This window comes from Hibiscus syriacus, unplaced genomic scaffold (genome assembly GCF_006381635.1).
Source record: "Hibiscus syriacus cultivar Baekdansim isolate YM2019G1 unplaced genomic scaffold, ASM638163v2 tig00110462_pilon, whole genome shotgun sequence".
Taxonomy (NCBI): Eukaryota; Viridiplantae; Streptophyta; class Magnoliopsida; order Malvales; family Malvaceae; genus Hibiscus; species Hibiscus syriacus.
In genome coordinates, this window is record NW_024062747.1 from 1,983,545 (window position 1) to 2,006,002 (window position 22,458).

Consider the following 22,458-nt stretch of genomic DNA (forward strand, 5'->3'; position numbering starts at 1 on the left):
CCATTTGACGACCCCAATTAATATGAAATTTTCAATTATAAAAACCAAAAGCACAAACCAGTTTATGTGAAGCCTCAGACAGCCAGTAAAATTGACATCAAAATAAATGAGAATTCAGTCGGTAATTCCAACTATAAAAACAAATCCTCATCGGCTTCCGCAAATGAATTACTTAGCATTATAAAACAATATGTAATCGCCGAAAACGGCTCCGTAGATCACAATCAATCAGATCAACGGCTTCCTATCAGCAAGCGAAACATTATATTTATTTCGGTCCAATCATAGCATCGCCGGTCACTGCTCTTGGCTACAGTCGACGTGGCATCGGACCAAACACTTTAAATTAAACCCAAAAATATCGAAAGAAGAAACCCTCAGAGACCCGTTTCAAATCACTCACACAGGGTAACAAGCTTCCATGAAGCCCCGGAAACCCAGACAAAGCATCAAGCACCTAAGAACAAGAATCAGAGGGCTGAGGCTTGGCGGATGGGAATTCGGGAACATTCCTTGGCGTGTTGCCGCTGCCTGATTAATATGTCATACGGCACTTCCTATCTATGGGAATTCTTCCTCATCGGGACTTTCGATTAAAAACCAAAAACACTAAAAGACCGGGGCGGGGGGTGAAACAAGTCCACAGATAAACCCTAGAATTACATGTTCCTGATGAGAAAACAACTTAGGTAGGCATTTATAAGGGAATTGAAACCCTAGATCTCTGAATTGGGACATAAAGGGAAGCCTCAAACCCAGGAATTAGGTTAAGTTTACTAACTTGGGCTTATTTTGAAAAAAACCCAAAGGGGCTTCAACAAGCCCAAAATGCTCGTGGTAGATGATACAACCTCTACCGCAATCTTTTCCTATGTTTAAAAGTTCTTAAATTGATTTGTTCTTTAACCAAATCCAAACCTTTCACTTTAATGGATTTTGGTTTGAACTCTTTTTTTAATAAATTAAGAATAAAATCATGTAAAAAATAAAAATTTAATAAGTTAAAAAATAATGTCGTCTCAAAACATTGATGCACGTTATAGTACTCGGATATTCTTCCAGTAAGCCGAACACAAGTACGGATTTGTGCTTTCAACCGAACGGTTGCTTAGTGAACTAAAAGAGAGACAGAGATATATAGTTTCATTGGTTATTCGAATTTCTGCAGAAACAATTTTCTGAACTACTAATGAAGGTTGCAAGTGATTATGGTGCATTGACAGCGGCTGTTACTGATTTCCATTGGAGTCAGATCCATCAGTTTGGCTTAAATATGCATTTGGATATGCACCTATGACATCTTGCATGTCTTCCCTGATTCTTTTCTTTTCCTCACTCGGGAATACGATATGAAAGGCTTTTATTTTAAATGAATGGTTAATGACTTCTTTGAATACAGTTTCAAATAAAAGACTACATAGTTGTAAAATTTCATTACCATTAATCATTTCTCTTATACTGTTTGTCCAAATAGAAATTGTTAAAATAAACTTTTTTATAGAACCAGTAAACTAAATTCAAGTAAACATTTTTACAAAATGTTAAAAAATAAATCACATTAAAAGCAACGAATAATTACTGACGAGATAGCTAGAAGCTGCTAAACAAAGCCATCAAAGAAAAGGTTTAGCTCAAAAAGGGAGGTCCAAATCCCATCTCATCAAGTAAAACAGCATCCATAAAAGGCTCTTCAAGAAAGAGCTAGATATTTCAGAACCACACCACGTCCATAACACTCCGTGGCCATGACCACGAGTCTATATATACAAATACATCATCTACATAATCAGACAATAATTCTACCCTTCAAATGCTAAGAACAGTAAAGCTATAACTTGCATTCACACAAATGGGAACATTGTGAAAGCATTTGCTCCACCGGTTTGGTGCAGCATAGCATCAATCTCATCACCATCCTCCATTTCCAGCTGAACCAAAAGAGAAACAAACGGAATTTTTATTATGTGTTTGAACATACACTCCAATCTGCAATGTGCAAATGAGGTTGTTCTCTTAAAAGAGAAAACGGAATGATACCTCATCAGGAGTTTGCTCGCCTCGAAGGCGGCGGCCATCAAACAAAAAGGCAATCGAGTTGAAATCCAGACTGTCGATCACAATATGCATTCATAAGCTTCTTCAGTTGTGTGCTTCTTTTGATCCTAAAGAAAACTTCATTCCCGTCCTATGCTTGTCATACGAAAAAACTGATAAATTTAGTCCAAATTAGAAGAGGAAGCATTGACCTGAGAATTCATTATAAATATCAAATTCAATTCAACAGCAGGAGAACCTTAATCCTAAATAGTTCTGAAGTTGATCTGATTTGCAATAGACGTGAGGAATATATATATATATATATATATCATTCATTCAATAGTAAATTAACAAAGTTTTAAATCCAGAATTTTATTTAGTTGATTCATACTGTAGTCTTCAAAAAGGTGGTTCCAAGATAGATACGTCAAATGAAGGTGTGTTCATGGCCACAACAAAAAATTCAGATCAAATATGCAGTTCTTTATCAGCACAAAGAACAGAAACTATTTGACCCTTGAAATTTAATAAGCCCATAACTTGACAAATAATTAACATCACATTAACCATATCTCTCACTTTTATGTGTTTCCAAATTGGATTGAAATTAATAACAAGAAGCACAAGACTAGAAATAAGTTCAAGATTGATGCAGTGAAAACGGATATCATTCCAACATATGACTACAAATGGAAGGGATGTATGTAAATGTGTCAGCCAATTTACAAAGACTTCAAGAAAGAAAACTATTTAGAAACCAGCAAAGTCGAAGTGAAACAATGGTGTTTCCTTTTGCCGAGGAAAGGGTGTCATTATCACGTAACAAAGAATCGATGAGAAAGACAATAGCTAACCAAAGAACATATCCTAAACATCTTAGATGAACTAGAGAGGCAGTATCTGGCATTGGTTTGTTATACAAATAGCGAAAGCGAAATATCCACTACGTTAAAAACTAGCTAACATCCATTTTATACTGTCAATATAATTGAAACATATAACAGAATGAGCTTGAAATTCACAAATACCTATAAGTACTCCGAATTCAGCATTACATAGGATTCAACAAACCCATATCATAAAATTCATAATTACATGTTTTTTTATGGTAAATTTTAATACTAATAGAAAAATACATCCATTCATTTTTTTTAATATCAAGTTACCGAAGCCAATCTAAACTCAAAAGCATGCAAAAACCAAAAAAAAAGTATAAAAGTTAACATGTCAAAAATAGATGGGTAGAGGGAATAGGGGTTGAAATAGTTAGATAACTCGGACAAAAGAATTACAGAATCAACTTTAATTTCAATTAAACTCCATGAAAAAAATAACAGGAATTGCAAAGAACAAGCTTTAAATTTACCCAATCGCAATCAATACAGCATCTTATTTAATCCCAAAGTTAAAATATCAAACACATAAATTACAACAAAAAATTCTTTTTGAATTATGAAATCAATATTGATCCGTCTTAGCATACTTTTCTATGTGGCGGATATTTTTCTAAACAGCCAAACAAACAAATTAAACGGAAATCGGAGGACAATTAATCTCTCAATATTAAGTAAAAAATGAGAATTTTAAAGACCTGGCCTTTGACTTTGAGGTTGATGTGGGCGGCGGACTGGTCGCCGGGCTTCTTATCTTCCTCTTGCGGTTCCGACATTTTCTTCTTCTTCTTGATGTTGTTTTGGTCTAAGCGATTTCTGGTTCCGATTCCGCACTAATTCGATCCTTTATAGAATTAGGTTTTCTTATCGATATATCAAATACCTGATTTCAAGGCACCACCGCAACAGTCTATTGTTTTTTAATCTTTAATTTAATGACGTGTAAAAGTATTACTGGACCATCTTCTTTGTATTTTCCTTTTTTTTAAAAAAGGAAAATACGTTGTTCACTCATTAACAGAAAACATAATCAAAATATAACGACACAGAATTTAGAAACATGATTAGCTAGACTGAACAACGCAATCCGCGTACTTAGGAATGATAGTCAAGCAATCGGCAAACCTCGATAAGATAAAAGCGAAGCACCGAGCAATAAGATTTTGGATTTTCCAACTGGCGTACCACATCCAGGGAGTCGCTCTCGACAACTATACTTGGATACTCCATTTTGACTGCAATCCGAATCTCATGACAAATCACGTTAGCTTCAATAATACCAACGTCACGGGGGCCTGAGAGCCAGCAACAACTGCACCAGCACAGTCACGGACAAGGACCCGACAGTCGGGGAACTTCCAAGCATCGGACATGCGCCGTCAACATTTATCTTAAAAGTCTCGGGAGGAGGTTTTTTCCATCTACACGCATAGAACGATAAGGATGTCGATGAGACCACTAGGGAGGGAGACGTAGTAGCAGACTAGCAGCAGCGTTGGACGACTGTAACGCCTCAGCATATGTAAGAATTTGTCCGCCTGGTAGGTATTGGCCTTCATGTAAATAGAGACCGACAATACCATATCTTCCAAAGTAAGACAATGAAAGTAGTGAATCGGGATATATGAGTAGGAGCAACAGTGGAAAATTCAATAAGCATACATATAGATTGAACTTTCAGGCAATCACGCAAAACGTGATACACTGTCTCCTCCGTCGCACCACGTAAATAGCAATATGTGTTAGTCAGACCAACAAGGAATAGACGGCGGCCAACTGTAAGCGCTTCTTGCGCAGCTCTCTATCCGAACAAACGAGCTCGTGGTAGCGTAGGTAGTCGATATAAGTAAAGTCAGAGGCTGGAGACTTGAATAGATTCACTATGTTACCGTCATAGTAGTTCATAATCGAAACGAACAGAGTAAGAGCCAGATGAGTGTCAACTCCAAAGAAGAACATCTGATGCAACCGGTGAGATAGGACAATTCAATATCGCTCAGGTGTCCAAAGGAGAAAAGACCCGTTGAATCAAGGATGCATCCCAACGATCAACATCGGGAATCATGAAATCCTTACACAGTCAGCTGCGAAGGGCTACTGATCTTGCACTGTAGAAGTGGTGAGAAAAAGAGCAGAATACATTAATAATAAGGAATCTCAATTTGATTAAACGTATAAAATTTTATTAAAGTATATTTTTATTTTATTTAATTTTTCTTTGTAATCAAGTATATGTTTTTATAAATATATATTAAGGATCAGAGTTAAAAATCAAGTTTTCTTTTATTAAAACCTTCTTTTATTTTATTCCTTCATATTAGTAAAATTATTTTTTTATGTTTGTGGTTTTTCATTTTTAGGTTTACTACGTAAATTTTGATATTCTATGTTTTTCCTTTTCGATCGTATTTATTTGTTTATTCATAATCGTCGTTTCGATATTATAACAAACTGGTATCAGAGTTTTGTGTTCAAGATTATGAACAATGAAGTATGATATTCCGCTGTTGGATCGAAATACCATGTTCTCGTTATGGCAAGTGAAGATTTGGAATGTTCTTGCACAATTATATCTCGACGATGCAATAGAAGGATTTGATGAAAAGTCGGTAACACAATGGACGAATGAGGAAAAGCGTAAGGATTGTAAAGCCGAATACATTAATCAAGAGGAATCTCAATTTGATTAAAAGTACAAAATTTTATTAAAGTAGATTTTTACTTTATTTAATTTTTCTTTGTAATCAAGTATATATTTTTATAAATATATATTAAGTATTACAGTTAAAAATCAAGTTTTCTTTTATCAAAATCTTCTTTTATTTTATTCCTTCATATTAGTCAAATTATTTTTCTATGTTCGTGGTTTTTCATTTTTGGATTTTCCACGTAAATTCTGGTATTATTTGTTTTTCCTTTTCGATCGTATTTATTTGTTTGTTCATAATCGTCGTTTCGATATTATAACAAACTGATATCAGAGTTTTGGGTTCAAGATTATGACATTCCGCTGTTGGATTGAAACATCAGGTTCTTGCTATGGCAAGTGAAGATTTGGAATGTTCTTGCATAATTATATCTCGACGATGCAATAGAAGGATTTGATGAAAAGTCAGTAACACAATTGACGAATGAGGAAAAACGTAAGGATCGTAAAGCTTTTTCTCAGGTTTGTTTACACTTATCAAATCAAATTTTATAAGATGTGTTGAAAGAAAAAACAATTATATCTTTGTAGGCGAAATTAGAGCAACTTTACATGTATAAATCATTGATCAGTATGTTGCACCTAAAGCATCGTCTTTATTCACTCAAGTTGGCGGAAGGTTCGTCTCTTGAAGAGCATCTGACCACATTCAAGGAAGCCGTCTCTGATCTAGAGACTTTAGATGTGAAGTATGATCAATAAGACTTAGGATTGATCGATCCTCCTATGATCAAGTAAACGTGGACGAAATGGGCACAGGTGCGGTGCTGAAATCATAGCGTTGAGATAAAAAAGTTGGGTTTGATCGAGTCAAATTGATTAAATTTTTGAGAAAATCGCCTCAGTGACCAAAAATACCTTATAATATACGATTTTAACCAATTTTTTTTGGATTTGCCAAAATGACCAATAAAATCGCAACGCGATATCAAAATCGCAACGCGATTTAGAAATCGCAACGTTAAAAAGAAAATCGCAACGGTCAAAAGAAAATCGCAACGCGAGCTTCCAAGTTCGCAACGCGATTTAGAAGAAAATCGCAATGCGATTGATTGAATCGCAATGCGATTTATAGAATTGCAATGCGATTGAGAGAGTCGCAACGCGATTTAGAAGAAAATCGCAATGCGACTGAGAGAACTGCAATGCGATTGAGAGAATCGCAACGCGATTTAGAAAATCGCAACGGTCAAAAGAATAGTTAAAAAAATTTTGTTTCTTAAGAATTTTCTCTAAAAAGATAGTATCCGCGCGGACGTGTCGAAGACACGTATTACCACGACCACGACCACGACCACGACCACGACCACGACCACGACCCGACCCGAGACGAGACGGCGGCGGCGGCAGCGCGCGAGAGTCCCCCTTGTCCTCTTTCACTCAACAAGGAAGTGCAAAATACAAGCCTTAAATACCATTCCCAATAGTATTTCCAATACTATGTGGGATTGAGCATTACCAACACTTGTTCCAAATATCATTATTCTTCATAAGTTATCATCCATTACAATATGAATTAGTCGTGTTAATGAACCAATATACCTCATTAATATATGGTATTGTTGAACAAAAGAATGATGATGATGATCTTATTAAAGACCATCTAATACGAAAGAATCCAATGCATAACTGATACCTTATTGTGAAACTAATTCACATAGAGGTTGTACGTGAAAAAAAAATCTTTTACTTTTATAGTAAATATCTATCTCAATAATTTTAATATAAAAAATATATTTTTTATTTAATAATAGAATTATTTCATGTATTTATCAAGTTATAATTTTAAATACTTATTAAAATGAATTAATTTATTATCGATAATTCATATTGTAATGGATGATAACTTATGAAGAATAATGATATTGACAACCGTTGCGATTTTCTTTTTAACGTTGCGATTTTCTAAATCGAGTTGCAATTCTCTCAATCGCATTGCGATTCTATAAATCGCATTGCGATTCTCTCAGTCGCATTGCGATTCTCTCAGTCGCATTGCGATTTTCTTCTAAATCGCATTGCGATTCTCTCAATCGCATTGCGATTCTATAAATCGCATTGCGATTTTCTTCTAAATCGCGTTGCGAACTTGGAAGCTCGCGTTGCGATTTTCTTTTGACCGTTGCGATTTTCTTTTTAACGTTGCGATTTTCTAAATCGCGTTGCGATTTTGATATCGCGTTGCGATTTTATTGGTCATTTTGGCAAATCCAAAAAAAGTTGGTTAAAATCGTATATTATAAGGTATTTTTGGTCACTGAGGCGATTTTCTCTAATTTTTTTTAAGTTTTTCGAGTTATTGAGTTTTATTTTATAATTCAAATTTATTTTATTTATTCGAGTTAAATTGAGTTTATATAATTCGAGTCAAGTCGAATTTTTGAGTTTATATTTAAATTTAATTATAAATATTTATAATATTATGATACTATTTGATTCTAATTTAAATATTTTTTATACTCATATATAAATATATAATACATATATATTTCTTCATATTTTATTTAGATATAATATACATATATCAATGCAAAGTTGAGGTCCTAGACTCAAACTTGAAAAAAATCTATTAATTTCTAAAATTTTTAAGTTATTCGAATTGTATTTTATAACACGAATTAAATTTGAAATATATTTAAATCGAGTCGAGTTTATAAAATTATAACTTAAAATCAATTAAAGTTAAATATTTTAAATTAAGTTAAATTAAAAAAATAATTTTTAGATTGAATGGAATTTTGCTCTCCATAAAAAATACATAAATAATGGTCGAGCACGTTGAGGGGCACGTGGTATGTTGCCATGTTTTTCAACTTCAAACCTCTGACTAGTGTCTCCGTAATTCTCTAACTACGAGAATGTTTTATATAAAAATAATTAAAATTTAAAACTAACTAATATTAAAACTCATTGAAATCTTAATAATAAAATATTCTATCGTCTTCTTTAAGAATTTTATGATTGAATAATTAAGTTTGTAAAATATGTATATTAATAATAATAAGAAATTAATTAGATATTATTTACAATCACCTTAAATTATTTAAAAATATATTAATTAATATTAAATATAAATATAAATATGTTTTTCAACTTCAAACCTCCGACTAGTGTCTCCGTAATTCTCTAACTACGAGAATGTTTTATATAAAAATAATTAAAATTTAAAACTAACTAATATTAAAACTCATTGAAATCTTAATAATAAAATATTCTATCGTCTTCTTTAAGAATTTTATGATTGAATAATTAAGTTTGTAAAATATGTATATTAATAATAATAAGAAATTAATTAGATATTATTTACAATCACCTTAAATTATTTAAAAATATATTAATTAATATTAAATATAAATATAAATATGTTTTTCAACTTCAAACCTCTGACTAGTGTCTCCGTAATTCTCTAACTACGAGAATGTTTTATATAAAAATAATTAAAATTTAAAACTAACTAATATTAAAACTCATTGAAATCTTAATAATAAAATATTCTATCGTCTTCTTTAAGAATTTTATGATTGAATAATTAAGTTTGTAAAATATGTATATTAATAATAATAAGAAATTAATTAGATATTATTTACAATCACCTTAAATTATTTAAAATATATTAATTAATATTAAATATAAATATAAATATAAATATAAATATAAATATAAATATAAATATAATATTAAATATTAACATAAACATAAACATAAACATAAACATAAACATAAACATAAACATAAACATAAACATAAACATAAACATAAACATAAACATAAACATAAACATAAACATAAACATAAACATAAACATAAACATAAACATAAACATAAACATAAACATAAACATAAACATAAACATAAACATAAACATAAACATAAACATAAACATAAACATAAACATAAACATAAATATAAATATGTAAAAACTCAGATAAAATATTAACATAAACATTTGTAAAGTAAAATTCTTAATGCAACCAATACATATATAAAAATCAAACTTAAAATCCCCAATACTATATAGTTAACTTTTTAAAAATTATTTATTTAAATATGAAATATTTAAGTTATACATTTTATTTATTTTAGGAGTTTATATTTTATTAAAATATTTATTATTTATTCTGTAATCTTTTTCTGTTCATTCATAAAAAATATTTTGACTGGTGAGTTTTTCAATTATTGTAACTTTTTCACTATGCCAGTGTTACAAGTGAAATCAAAGTATTTTGAAATCGATTTTTAAAAAAGTTGAAATCTTGATTTTATTTTTACATGGATAGATTTTCCGTAATCCAAGTGTTTTAGACAAATTTATAGGACACAATCTATATTAAAAAAAACATAAAAATGAAGAAGCATGTATCGGATTTAATGCATCAGAAACAAAAAGAATTATCAAAATATTTTTGACTTTGGATTGTAGAAGACGAACAAATTTTTAAAAATTTTCCTTTATTTTTAAGTTTCTTTCCCCAGTCAATCGAATGATAAAAAAGAGAAAGATGAAAGAATATCATTTATAACATATTTATTAGAAAATTTTAATAAATATCATATAATTTTTTAAAAATAAAATATTAAATATATGTATATTTACAAAAAAAAACTAAACACTTGCAAATTATAATTTCAAGAATCATATTTAAACAAACCAAAAAATTCTAAAAAAAGAAACCTCTTCAAAAAGCTTTGCGAAAATATAAATTTCCGACACCAACAGCGAAATGAAGATTAAGAAGTGGGGGAGATCGTGGTCCGTGCAGAGTCTGCCGACTGCCGGCCCGAGTTTCCTCTCTCATGTAATTGTCGATTACTTCTGACACATGGGTCCGCCCAACCTTCTCGATCTCCTAAATACACTATTCACCCACTCACACACCCGATCTTCTCTTTAGTTTTTTTTGTTTTTTAATATCAAACCCCTACCATTTACCCTCTTCAAGCCTCCGTTCAATTTCTGCTCAAAGAACAATAGAGCATGGCAATGGTGCCCTCTTTACTTTCGTTCTCTCTTTTGCTCATTTCTGCTTTCTTCAGTAGTGCAGGTAACCCTCATTTCCATCTTTTCTTTTTTGTCTCTCTGTTTCTCCCAGGTGACGCATTTATTCTTGCTGTTTTGTAGATTGTGGTTCTATTGGAGTTAACTATGGAAGAGTCGCCAACAACCTCCCGCCTGCAACCAAGGTAGCGGAACTACTCAAATCCCAAGGTCTCAACCGTGTCAAAGTTTACGACACTGACCCGGCTGTTCTCCATGCATTATCCGGATCCGGAATCAAAGTCACCGTCGACCTTCCAAACGGGCAACTCTTCGCCGCCGCCAAGAGTACTTCATTCGCTAAAACTTGGGTCCAGCGAAACGTTGCCGCTCACTACCCTCACACTGAAATAGAAGCCATTGCCGTTGGTAATGAAGTCTTCGTCGATCCACACAACAGCACCAAGTTCCTCGTTCCTGCCATGAAGAATATCCACGAAGCTTTGGTTAAGTTAAACCTTCACTCGGATATTAAAGTCTCTTCCCCGATTGCCCTTTCCGCTCTACAAAACTCTTACCCTTCTTCAGCCGGATCTTTCCGACCCGAACTCATCGAGCCCGTTTTCAAACCCATGTTGGATTTCCTTCGCCAAACCGGCTCTTTCCTCATGGTCAATGCTTACCCTTTCTTCGCTTATGAGTCCAACACTGACGTCATCTCGTTGGACTACGCTTTGTTTAGAGAGAACCCGGGTGTGGTGGATGCGGGTAACGGGTTGAGGTATTTCAGTCTGTTCGATGCTCAAATAGACGCCGTTTTCGCCGCAATGTCTGCTTTGAAATATGATGATATTCGATTGGTTGTCACGGAAACGGGTTGGCCCTCGAAAGGGGACGAGAATGAGAACGGAGCTAGTATTCAAAACGCCGCCGCTTATAATGGGAATCTGATCCGTCGGATCCTGACCGGCGGTGGGACCCCTTTGAGACCCAAAGCAGATCTCACAGTTTTTCTGTTTGCCCTTTTCAACGAAAACAATAAATTCGGACCTACATCGGAAAGGAACTACGGGCTTTTTTACCCGAACGAGGAAAAAGTTTACGACATCCCTTTCACTGTAGAAGGTTTGAAGAATTACCACGATAGACCGTCTCCGGTGACCGGGAACCAACCAGGGGCAGGGGATACAGCCAAAGGAGGAGGAGGGGGCGTGTCGAAGAGTAAGACGGGGAACACGTGGTGCGTTGCGAGTGGTGAAGCTGGAAAAGAGAAGTTACAGGCAGCTCTAGATTTCGCTTGCGGGGAAGGAGGTGCAGATTGCCATCCGATCCAGACTGGTGCCACGTGTTACAATCCCAACACAATAGAGGCCCACGCATCGTTCGCGTTCAACAGTTATTACCAAAAGAATGGACGGAAGATGGGAACTTGCTATTTTGGCGGGGCAGCCTTCGTCGTCACTCAACCTCCTAGTGCGTATTATATCACTCTCTCCCTTTAAAAAAATTATTTATTATTTAATTCGGCGCAAAAAAACTGTTGAATTTATAAGGTCCTTGTTATTGAGATGTAAAGTGGAGTAGCTAACGTGCACAGTGCGGGAGCTTGAGGGGGGGAGTGGTCCACAACTCCCCTAAGTGCGTACTGCACGCCAGGTAAAAAAAAACCCACGTGATTTGTGGTGAAAGTGAATTCGGAGCCTTTCAAATGCTGACGTGGTGTTTACCCATTGGGTTCTACGGCGGGCCCCGCTGAGTTTAACCGTGTTAAATAAACATTAATGGTACAGCTGCGCTGCGAGTGAGCCACTGCTATAATTGTTGTCCTATTTGAGTCGGGCACGTGACACAATAATTAACTTAATAATTTGTTGCCATTCAGAGTATTTCTAGACCTTATATTTATATTTTTATCGAATTAAGTGTGTGATATTTTTTTCCAGAGTACGGAAATTGCGAGTTTCCAACCGGATACTGAAGCGAAACCCGAAATAGAGGGAGCGTAAAGGGTTTGGAAGAAAGGAGTGGTTGAAGATCTGAAAACAGGAAACCTAATTTTAGTTTTGCTTCTGTTCAATTATTTTTAGTTTTTAGGGTGGGGTGATGATGACTGTTGTTATGTATTTTGGTTGGGTTTATTAGGAAATTATTCCGACTTCTGTTGGTGTATAAATTAATCTTCTTTTTGGACTTTAATGTTATCATGAGTTAGTTGCAGCTACTCTATGACGAATAAATAAAGTTTCATTGCCAAAGAACCAATAACCTAGTTTAGTTGAGAATACTTCTAACCAATGCAAGAATTCTAAAGGTAATATCAATTAGGTTTGGCTCGTGATTTTTATGGGTTTGTATCTTATGTACTATATGCTTTTATCCAATTAGGTAATATCAATTCAACAAGAGTTGAATACAAATAAATTATATGAACACTATCGGTTGTATTCCGCATTGTATGTTTCATGAAATTTATAAATATAATATTTGTAGATACAATACAAGTTTATATATTTTTTTGGTGATAAGCATGTTATGGAATCATTATTATATGAAAATTTGTTAAAAGATTGGTCAAAATCTAAAGGTCCGATCTACACTCACTCTTGAAGTATCAATATTACTTGTATAATAACTATAGCATCAAGATGATTCGATATTATTTGGTTTAGTGCAATTCTTGTATGCTAATTTGATATCGACGTCTTAATAAAATTAGCAATATCACCCGTTCAATATCAATTATGATGGTTACGAAAGCTTTAAAAATATTATTAAATACCTCCAAAAGATCCATAATTGTTATATGAGTCTTAAAAAAATTGACAAGAATAAAAGGGTCGAGAATCCTCCAACCATGATGCACACTGAGCTTAACGTTCGAATCGTTTCTGTTCATATTCTAGGAAGCAAGGGACCATCAGCACCTTATGCTCATAGTACAATACTTGCTTCTTTAGTAGGCACATGTGTATTTATAACCCTTATTTGTATTAATTTTATAACTTTGTTACTGTCGTTATATTTTTAATTAATTTTAGTTTGTATCATATTAGGAAGATTCGATTTTGATAAAAAAAAATATTTTACTTATCTATGGTTTTTAATTAACATAGATGTTTTTAAGATTGTATATGTTAATAGAAAATTTGTAAAATTGAAATCAAAATCGTTCAGAAATCTCAATATAATATCTTAAATTGACCATATATTATAAGTGGATTTTAATAAAATATATAACATGTTATCATTTCATATAATATAATAAAAATGTACAAATAAATGAAGAGGTTTGGTTTACATTGGATTCCAGCGAAGAGAACATTAGGAAAGACGCCCAACTTTGTAAGCCGAATATTGATCGTCAACAAATTTAATAACTCAAAAGGTGTGGGGCATGTTACCAATAATAAAACGTAAACCCCATTCACATTGAAATATTTCGACATTATCAGCTCAAAATCACAAGGAATGTTGATCAAAAGAATGATTATGTCCAAAAGTAAAAGCTACCTTGGATCCTCATCTTCTGCGGTGCTTTGCTTTACTTCTTTGATATTTTCTTTTACTAATCATATTGAAATTTGAAATATGAGTTAAAATTAACATTGTTACCTGCGATTTTATATCCAAATCAATTATTTTTGGAGGGTAATTTGTGTTAATCTCCTAATTCTCAATTAACTATGGTTTATATTTTAATTTATTTACCGGAAATAACATATACAAGGTGTCATGATAATGTGGTGATAGAAGGAATCTATTTTGTCGATATAAATACATGGTTTAAAAAGCAGAGGATAATGTTGTTAAAGGCAGCAGAAAAGTTTGGAGGGCTGATTCCATGTGCTTTTAAGGTCCCCGTCCATCTCTGCTGTATAGGAACAAAGGGTTTTTGTCAACTTGCCTGCCTATTAAATTCTAAACAATCGACTCCATATCTAGATTCTTTTAGACCAAAAAAATGAAATATTTATAAATAAACACCATAAAGTTTGATAATAAAAAAAGCATTTAAAAGAAAATTCCAAGAACTTAAATGATGTTGAATATTTGAAACAAAACAAAAAGGATATAACTCCTTAAACAACCTGTTATTGTTTTTGTTTGTGGAAAAACGCAAGAAAAGTAGGGTGGAAATTCAGTCACCTGAGAAACCCAACTATAAATTTGAGACCAGTAGGTGATGCACCAAAAACCAAAGAATTTAATAGCAGCAGCAATTCAATGTTCTTTCTCCTTTGATCCTCTAACTCCTGTTCCAGCCTCTGAATCTCTTCATCATCTTTGTACTTGGGATTAACTTGACGCCTTTCAAAGATATTATACCCATACTTCAACAATTTATGATAGAATTCCACTTCAGATTCCAAAGATTTGTCCTTAAATGTCATCAAGAATTCAATTATTTTGTCTGCACCAGCAGTTGATGCACCAAAAAGCAAATATTTGTATTTCACCAGCAATTCCCTGTTACTTCTCCTTGTATCCTCTAACTTCTGTTCCAGCATCTCCAGGCTCCTAATTTCCCGTATCCCTTCAACTTGTTTCTTCACCGGTTTAAATCCATAACTTTTATACAACTTTTCCATTTCAACATCCAAATCTCGTCTATATGCCAATAACTCCTCCACTGATGTCATTGTTTCTGCTCTAACAATGTATTCGGATAGATTGTCCAAAACTACAAAATTAAATTTTACAATACTGAGAATCAATAAAAAATAATATTATATTACTTTATATAAGTAAATAAATAAATAAAAGGAAGTTTTACATAATACGAAATATAGTAAAAGACTTGATTACTTTTTTAAAATGAACTAGAATTCAATTATGATAGGATATTTAGTCAAAGTAAATTACAGAATTTAATTAATGATTTGATCATTGATCTCAACTTTGAATTACCTAAACTATTTTCGAATAGTTAGTTATAGTTATTCAAAGAAACACCCTAATAATATAATCTCTTTGCCCAAATAATTAGTTCACTTGTTCATAAAGACGCTCACATGATTTAATCTATTTAAAATCTACCTACAACTACAATGAGAAGATTTCAATTAATAATACAATGAATATTAGAAAATCTCACAAATCACCGAATTAAACAATTCATAAATCCATAATAAACAAAGAAATAAAAGAACGTTAAAAAACAACAAAAGAAACGAAGGTTAAAAAAACTTACAGATCCTTGAAATAACGTTAACTAGATGGAGGCTTTTAACAGCTAATGAAGAAAAGGAATGAGAGATATATTGTATACCTATTCTGATGATCCTTTATATAGTAGTGATCATTCTTATCAAGTAGGAGAAGAGATAAAATTTGAATTATATATCACTTTTTTTTTTTATTATATTACAAAATAATGATAGAGTTCAAATGAAAGTAGGGGTATTTTGCTCTTGAAGTTATTAAAATCTTCGGTTTTAGTTTTAGTATATCTCAAACATAATTTTTAATATATAAAATATAATAAAAGATAAATTTATAGATAATGGAGATCTTTGTGGCGGAGAATTTTTTTAAAAAAGGGGTAGATGAGTTCCATGGATGGCGATAAATGTGGAAGAAGGTTGGTAAAACGAAACCGATACTCCAAAATCCGCAAGCTTCACGCAGTCATTGGGGCCCAACAAGGTATTATATATCTCTAGTCCGTTGCCCTTTGTTGTGAACATCGGACAATGCCTTAGATGATAACAGACAAGTATCATTCTACATTAGAATCATCTGTTTATCATTCTTCTATTTCTAATTTAAGATGTAAAATGAAAATAAGATATATTTCATGAGGGGAAAAATATAAATTATATAAAAAAAATTTACTCCTAAAATAATTCATATAGAAAGTATTGCACCTCAACATTCCATGCAAAGGAGTAGTTTGCCAGTGAGTGATAACTGATAATGATCGGGAATGGTATTTTTTATTGAAATGTTTGCAGTTTGTAATGTTGTAATTGTATGTTAATAAGTTATGTGATTTTTCTTTTTTGCACTCGTGGTTTTGTCTAGTTAACTTACAATTTATACTATAAATAATTTTAAAATTATATTATATTCCTAAATTATTCATAGAGATGCGTGTACAATATATATCATCGAAATATAGAGGATCGTAATTCATCAATTATCTTTTTATTCTGAATTTATGTATTGTCATTTTATGTGAATAATCCACAGTTATATAGAATGATAGAAAGAATATATTAAGTTTGTAGACATGGATTATAGGAAGAAGCGAAGAGTTGGGAAAGTAAAGAAAATGGGAAAAAGGGTGAATTATAGATGCAAAGAGAGAACCTTTACAGGTTGTTGACACACCGTCTATGAGACGAGGGTATCCGCTTGCTGGAAACAGGTAGGGTATTTTCATACCAATCTAGCTTTAGAAACTATGACAAATATATTATACATTTTCATAAACAAAATTAACATTATAAACAAAATTAAGATGTTATTCCGTAATTAAAAACAAATAATATCCTTACAAAATCATCATACCATAATATTAATAATAAATTAAAAATTTATTGAACTTTATATCGTTTTTCTTAAAAAAATAAATTAATTTTTCATTAAATTTTTATTTTATATTTAATTGATATATCATGTCATCAAAACATTAATGGTGTGATGATATGGTCATTTATTGCATGTAAATTTTAATGTGTATCAATTTTTGTAATAAATTTTTAAAATGTGTCAATTTTAACTATCAAACTTTACTTTCTATATTAATCTTGTCTCTAAACATTAAAGTATTTCAATTTTAATTGTTAAACTTTAGTTTACGTATTAATTTGATATTGTAAAAAATTGTCAACTCATACTATTATTATTGTCAAATTTAGATAAAAATTAGTATTTAAATTAAAGTGTAAAGTATATAAAGGGTCCCTCGACTATAGAGTATTGCTTTATTAAGTCATTCAACTATTAAAAGATACAAAATGATCTCTCGACTATAGTATGTTGCTTTATTGAGTGTGTTAGTATTAGTGCCCTAGGCATATTGTATGCACATGATATTTTGATTATTAGTTTTTTATTATTACCATTTGCATGCAATTTTATTATTAATATCCTAGAATCTAAAACGACTATTATTATCTCAGCCATCATTTTAACGTCCACCTTAGACAATTGTTAATTTTTTAACGAAAAGATACGAGTTTAGAACATATGAATAGTCATGTGATTATTTTGTAACTTTTAATAGTCGATGTATTCAACAAAGCAACATGTTATGGTCGGGAGACCATTTGTATTCTTTACCCTAAATTAAAACATTTTAAAATTCAATAACAAAATCGATACATAATAAAAAAATCAATGATACTCAATGTAATTTACCCTTCACATAAAAATCTGAATTAACAAAACCCACATAATCGCACCTAGTATACATTATCATTTGACTAGCATGAAAACCGACTGTCGACCATGAATAAATTTATTCATGAGTTGCACACACACTTGGCAGTAAATAATTTATTAATGCAAAGTTATGGCTCGGTTTTTGTTTTGAGATTCTTAATGTCACTCCAGGCCATTCTCCGTATATACTTGATACTTCCATTTATTTTACACCTCTAAACTAAGTGGTACGTGAGATTAAACAAATCTTCATCATGTCTGCTTCCCTAAGCTGAACATTCATTTTCAAGATTGCATACAGAGTGTGGAAGTAAAGAACCCACAACCCATCATTACCAAATCTGAACCCACTACCCATCATTACCAAATCTGATGGACGAAAATGACTCATCATCTTTACTATGATCATCCATAACCCCTAAACCAATTACAGAAAAGAAAAAAAAGAGAAGCAATTTCGTCATTTGGAATCAACCAACATTAATAAAACTACTGCAAGCATAAATGAATGAGAACTGCGCTCTTTTTTCGATATTTGGAAAAATTACAAACAAAAACTAGTAATTTACAACTTATAATAAAACAGAGTCCATTACATAATAAAAAAAACAACGAGGGTAGTAAACGTGACAATCGTCATAACTTCCCTCTTACAGTTCATCTTCACGAGTGAATCAAATATTAAATAAAAAATAAAAATGAAAAACATAACGAGGATACTCCCTAAAAACCGCATCCATGTCTTTTTTTTTTGGGTCATCATATAAAATTTAAAGATAACATTAATATTTTATATTTGCATACCTTTTTTCTCGAAAATGGTATATTATGACGTAAAAAAGTTTTATGGTATAAAGTGGTATGGTTGGTTGCATTTTCCTTCAAAGTAGCTCCTCATCCTTCTGACAGTTAGAAAATTCCGAACGAACTTCTGTTCCTGCAATATGATTAATATCATGGTTTTAAGAACCGAACCGAACGATCATAATTATTTAAAAAATTTAAAAAAATATCAAAAATATTTAATAAAAAATAATTTTTTATATCACAAGTCATATTCAAAGCAAGTCATAACATATATAAGTTAAAAATCATAAAATCAAGTGAAACAAAATGATTCAAATTAACTACAACATAATATTTAAGGTAAAACATATTAAATAATAAATATAATTATATAACTATAATTAAAAAATAAATTTGGGGCTAAAAAAACCATAACAAAATGATATTGTTTGTTTTAATTTTTTTTTAAACAATATCACATGACTAAGAAACATAAAAGAGCATTCTAAAAGTCTAAAGAGTAAAAATATGAGAACAAAACAATCTCACATGGCTAAGAAACATAGAAGAACATCCCAACTATCTTCTATAAATAATAGAGGTAATTTAGCATTCAAAATCATGGAGCCTGGTGAACATTGAGTGAACTATTCTTTCACTAATCAAGCTCGAATTTTAGGCTTCAATCGGGCTTCTAATTGTTTTTTGAGTTCAAGCTTTTTCGAGTTCGAGTTGAACTTGATAATTTTTAGCTCGTGAGTTTGAGTCGAGTTGAGCTTACTTTTTAAGTTTTCAAGTTCGAGTCGAGCTCAGCAATACTCGAGTTCGACTTGGCTTGTTTAACAAACGACGCCGTTTGGTTTAATTTAATAAAAAAAATTGACGATTTTTCCCGATTTTCAACCGGTCCGGTTTGAACGATTCGACTGTTCCGACCGGTTCACTAGTAACAGTTCAACCGGTGTAGATTGAATCAGACTAGATAACGATTCTCGATTGAACCGGTTGAATCGACCGATCCGGACCGATTTTCAAAACACGGATTAATATGAGTCACGGGAAAAAATTAATTAATTTATTAATATGAATTTTTAAAAAATATATTTTACATGAATCACGGGGAAAAAGTTTCACTTTCACGTGCCACAACCGTATCTACAATATCTGCTCCGTTAATTTAGTTCCTAGGCAATTTAAAACGACATCGTTTCTTTTTACATATTATTACAAAGTTAATTTGAAGTCATAAACACCTTTTAGCTTGAAAGTTTTAGTCGTAATATTTCTTGATTAGAACATGAGCAAGAAAAGGGTAACGTAGTACTTTTAATGCGAATGAATGGCGCTAAAATAAAGGACAGTTACTGACGCGCTAAAAATTAAGTATTCATGAAAACCCTAGCAGAATACTAATTTCCAATTATAACCTCGTAAAAGGGCAAACGTACCTTCGTTGGCGCGGGGTTAGTATCTTTTTCTGGTTAATCCCTCCAAGTCCGGCTGAAAATGGTCTTGAATCTACTCCTAGCAAGTCTGTGAAGCGCCTTCTTAGCTCCGGCGACTTCCATTTCTGTTAGACTCTGGAGATGTTTAGCTGCTCCGGCAGCCACAAGTCTTTTCCTACAACCATCGCTTCCTCCGCCTAACACGGCGGTCAACACCATTAATGGGTACTTCTTAGAAACAACCTCATTATTCGGATCCAACATCTGCACTAATCTCATCACACTCTTCTCATCTCTAACCAGCTCCTTCCTATTTGATCCGACAGTCAATAGGGAAACAATTGCTTGCACCGCCGCGTCTTGTAAACCCACTGGCTTTGGAGATTCCATTAACTTTACCAAAGAACACATACAACTAGAGATGGCTCGCTTGTTTCCATCACTAATTGACAATTTTGACAATAAAGAAGCTGAAATCTGTTGTAAAATCATGTTTCCGTGCATGATAAATTCACCTAATTGGATAATGAAGACTGTTGAAGATGATATAATCCTTGAAATGGAATCTGTAACCGAAAGTGAACTGATTGTACGGAGAGCATGCTCGATTGTATCTGAGCTTAATGAATCTTGAATCGCATGCATTAATCTCGGCACCCCTTTTTCTTGTATAATCAGGGCGCGAAAATATTCACTTGAGGAAGCGAGTATTGAAAGGCAATTGGCTGCCTTTTCTTGTGTGGCGGTGGAACCCGAGACTAATAACTGGACTATAACAGGAACCGCGCCTTCTTCACCAAGCGCCATTCGAATATCTTCCATGGAAGCCACGTTTCGAAGAGCGCCAACCGCGTGGATTTGGGTTGGTTGGGAGCCAGACCGACAGGCTTCTATCAAGACGGATACGCCGTAAGCTGAAATCGCCCAGGCGTTTTCAGGATCGGTGGTGATAGCTTCAACAGCAATGGCGGCATTTTCTTTTAAAGGAATGGAACCTGTTTCTAGAATTCTTAACAAAGGCCCTAATCCACCTTCTTCGAAAATGATTTTTCTTGAATCTTCACTTGAAGAGGCCAGAATCGACACTGCTAAAACAGCTTGTTCTCGGATCAAAGGTTGGCTGTTAACTTCGAGAAGACTTATCAAATATCCAAAATTTCCTTCTTTAGCAACAACAGCAGTAGATTTCTCATCCTTGTCGAGAAGCTGGAGAAGTGATTCTAGAGCTTTCCTTTTGAACTCGATTCCTCCAATCTGAAGTCGCGTGAAGAGGTCCCTGATGAAAAGCACCAAATCATCCTTATCAGAGCCAGGTCTCGGCTGAGACAAAACAATGGCGTTTGACTGGTTAAGAACGCCAGATCTGAGAAGCAAATCGAGGTCATGGAGTTTGCTAGAGAGAGAAGACGAAGCCATGTCGAGGTCGCTTTGCATGAGGAGTTTCCCGCCCGCGAAGGAAGAGAGAGTACATTGATCGGAGAGAGCTTTCAAACGCTGGAGAGTGGAGAGAAGGGAAGGAAAAAGAGTGTGAAGCAAAGAGTTGTCGTTCCAGTGAGGAGATTCGGAGATAGAGGAAAGAGATGATTGGAGAGTGCAAAGCTTTGATCGGATGACTTGCCATCGTCCGACGAAAGATCGGACTGTGAGGGAAGAAAGGAGAAGGATAGAGAGAACGCCTATGATCAAGTCTAGAAGTGTATGCGGTGGTTGAGCTTCGGACAGTTCTGGCGGCGGCGGCGTTTGCGGTGGTTCCGATGTAGGCATTTGCGGGTGAAGAGCGGAATAAGGATGAAATTGAAAAAATGAAAAGATCTAGGATTTGCTTGGAAGGAAAGGAAATGGACAGAAAGAGAAATACACGCAGAAAGAGAGAGAAGAGCAGGGAAAGGGTAAAAGTGTTTTTCTACTTTTTTTCGAGGGCGAGAAAAGCGTTGAAGGGGGAATAAATTTTGCTACTTTTTGAAAGAAACAAAATGTACCCAGCTGGATTGCATTCATGAAACACAGTCAGTTAAACTGTAAATTCAAGCCCCTAAACCATCCATTACAATATACAGAGGGCCTTATTTCTACTTGAGAAAGTCAAAACGCAGGAGTTACGTCACGTTTTAAATATTATTGTCTGTAATTATTAATTTCATACCTCTCTTTTATAAATATTTAAAACTTGATCAAACTATTTTTATTTATCGTAATCCGGTCTCTTTACTGTACAAAATTGAACAA

General features: G+C 33.1%; 2 protein-coding genes, 3 non-coding genes and 1 pseudogene across 5 annotated transcripts; 1 reads left to right on the forward strand and 5 right to left on the reverse strand.

The window, feature by feature from the left end:
- Nucleotides 1-66: 66 nt before the first annotated feature.
- Nucleotides 67-157, reverse strand: LOC120127190. The gene has a single exon (XR_005516523.1). It is a non-coding gene; the product is annotated as a small nucleolar RNA snoR77Y (small nucleolar RNA).
- A 31-nt stretch (nt 158-188) lies between these two features.
- Nucleotides 189-334, reverse strand: LOC120127186. Its single transcript, XR_005516519.1, has one exon. It is a non-coding gene; the product is annotated as a small nucleolar RNA snoR2/U65 (small nucleolar RNA).
- Nucleotides 335-520: 186 nt separating this feature from the next.
- Nucleotides 521-586, reverse strand: LOC120127187. Its single transcript, XR_005516520.1, has one exon. It is a non-coding gene; the product is annotated as a small nucleolar RNA U49 (small nucleolar RNA).
- Nucleotides 587-1,640: 1,054 nt separating this feature from the next.
- On the reverse strand, nt 1,641-3,809 carry LOC120126906 (annotated as a pseudogene).
- Nucleotides 3,810-10,570: 6,761 nt separating this feature from the next.
- On the forward strand, nt 10,571-12,813 carry LOC120127144 (glucan endo-1,3-beta-glucosidase 12-like). Its single transcript, XM_039145137.1, has 3 exons — nt 10,571-10,679; nt 10,757-12,085; nt 12,556-12,813. Exons 1-3 carry the CDS (start codon nt 10,613-10,615, stop codon nt 12,588-12,590), a joined length of 1,431 nt encoding a protein of 476 aa, XP_039001068.1. The 5' UTR covers nt 10,571-10,612; the 3' UTR covers nt 12,591-12,813.
- A 6,003-nt stretch (nt 12,814-18,816) lies between these two features.
- On the reverse strand, nt 18,817-22,011 carry LOC120127168 (importin subunit alpha-3-like). The gene is made up of 2 exons (XM_039145155.1): nt 20,236-22,011; nt 18,817-18,941 (listed from the first exon to the last, which is right to left on the reverse strand). The coding sequence occupies exon 1, from the start codon at nt 21,994-21,996 to the stop codon at nt 20,269-20,271; it is 1,728 nt and encodes a 575-aa protein (XP_039001086.1). The 5' UTR covers nt 21,997-22,011; the 3' UTR covers nt 18,817-18,941; nt 20,236-20,268.
- Nucleotides 22,012-22,458: the final 447 nt, after the last annotated feature.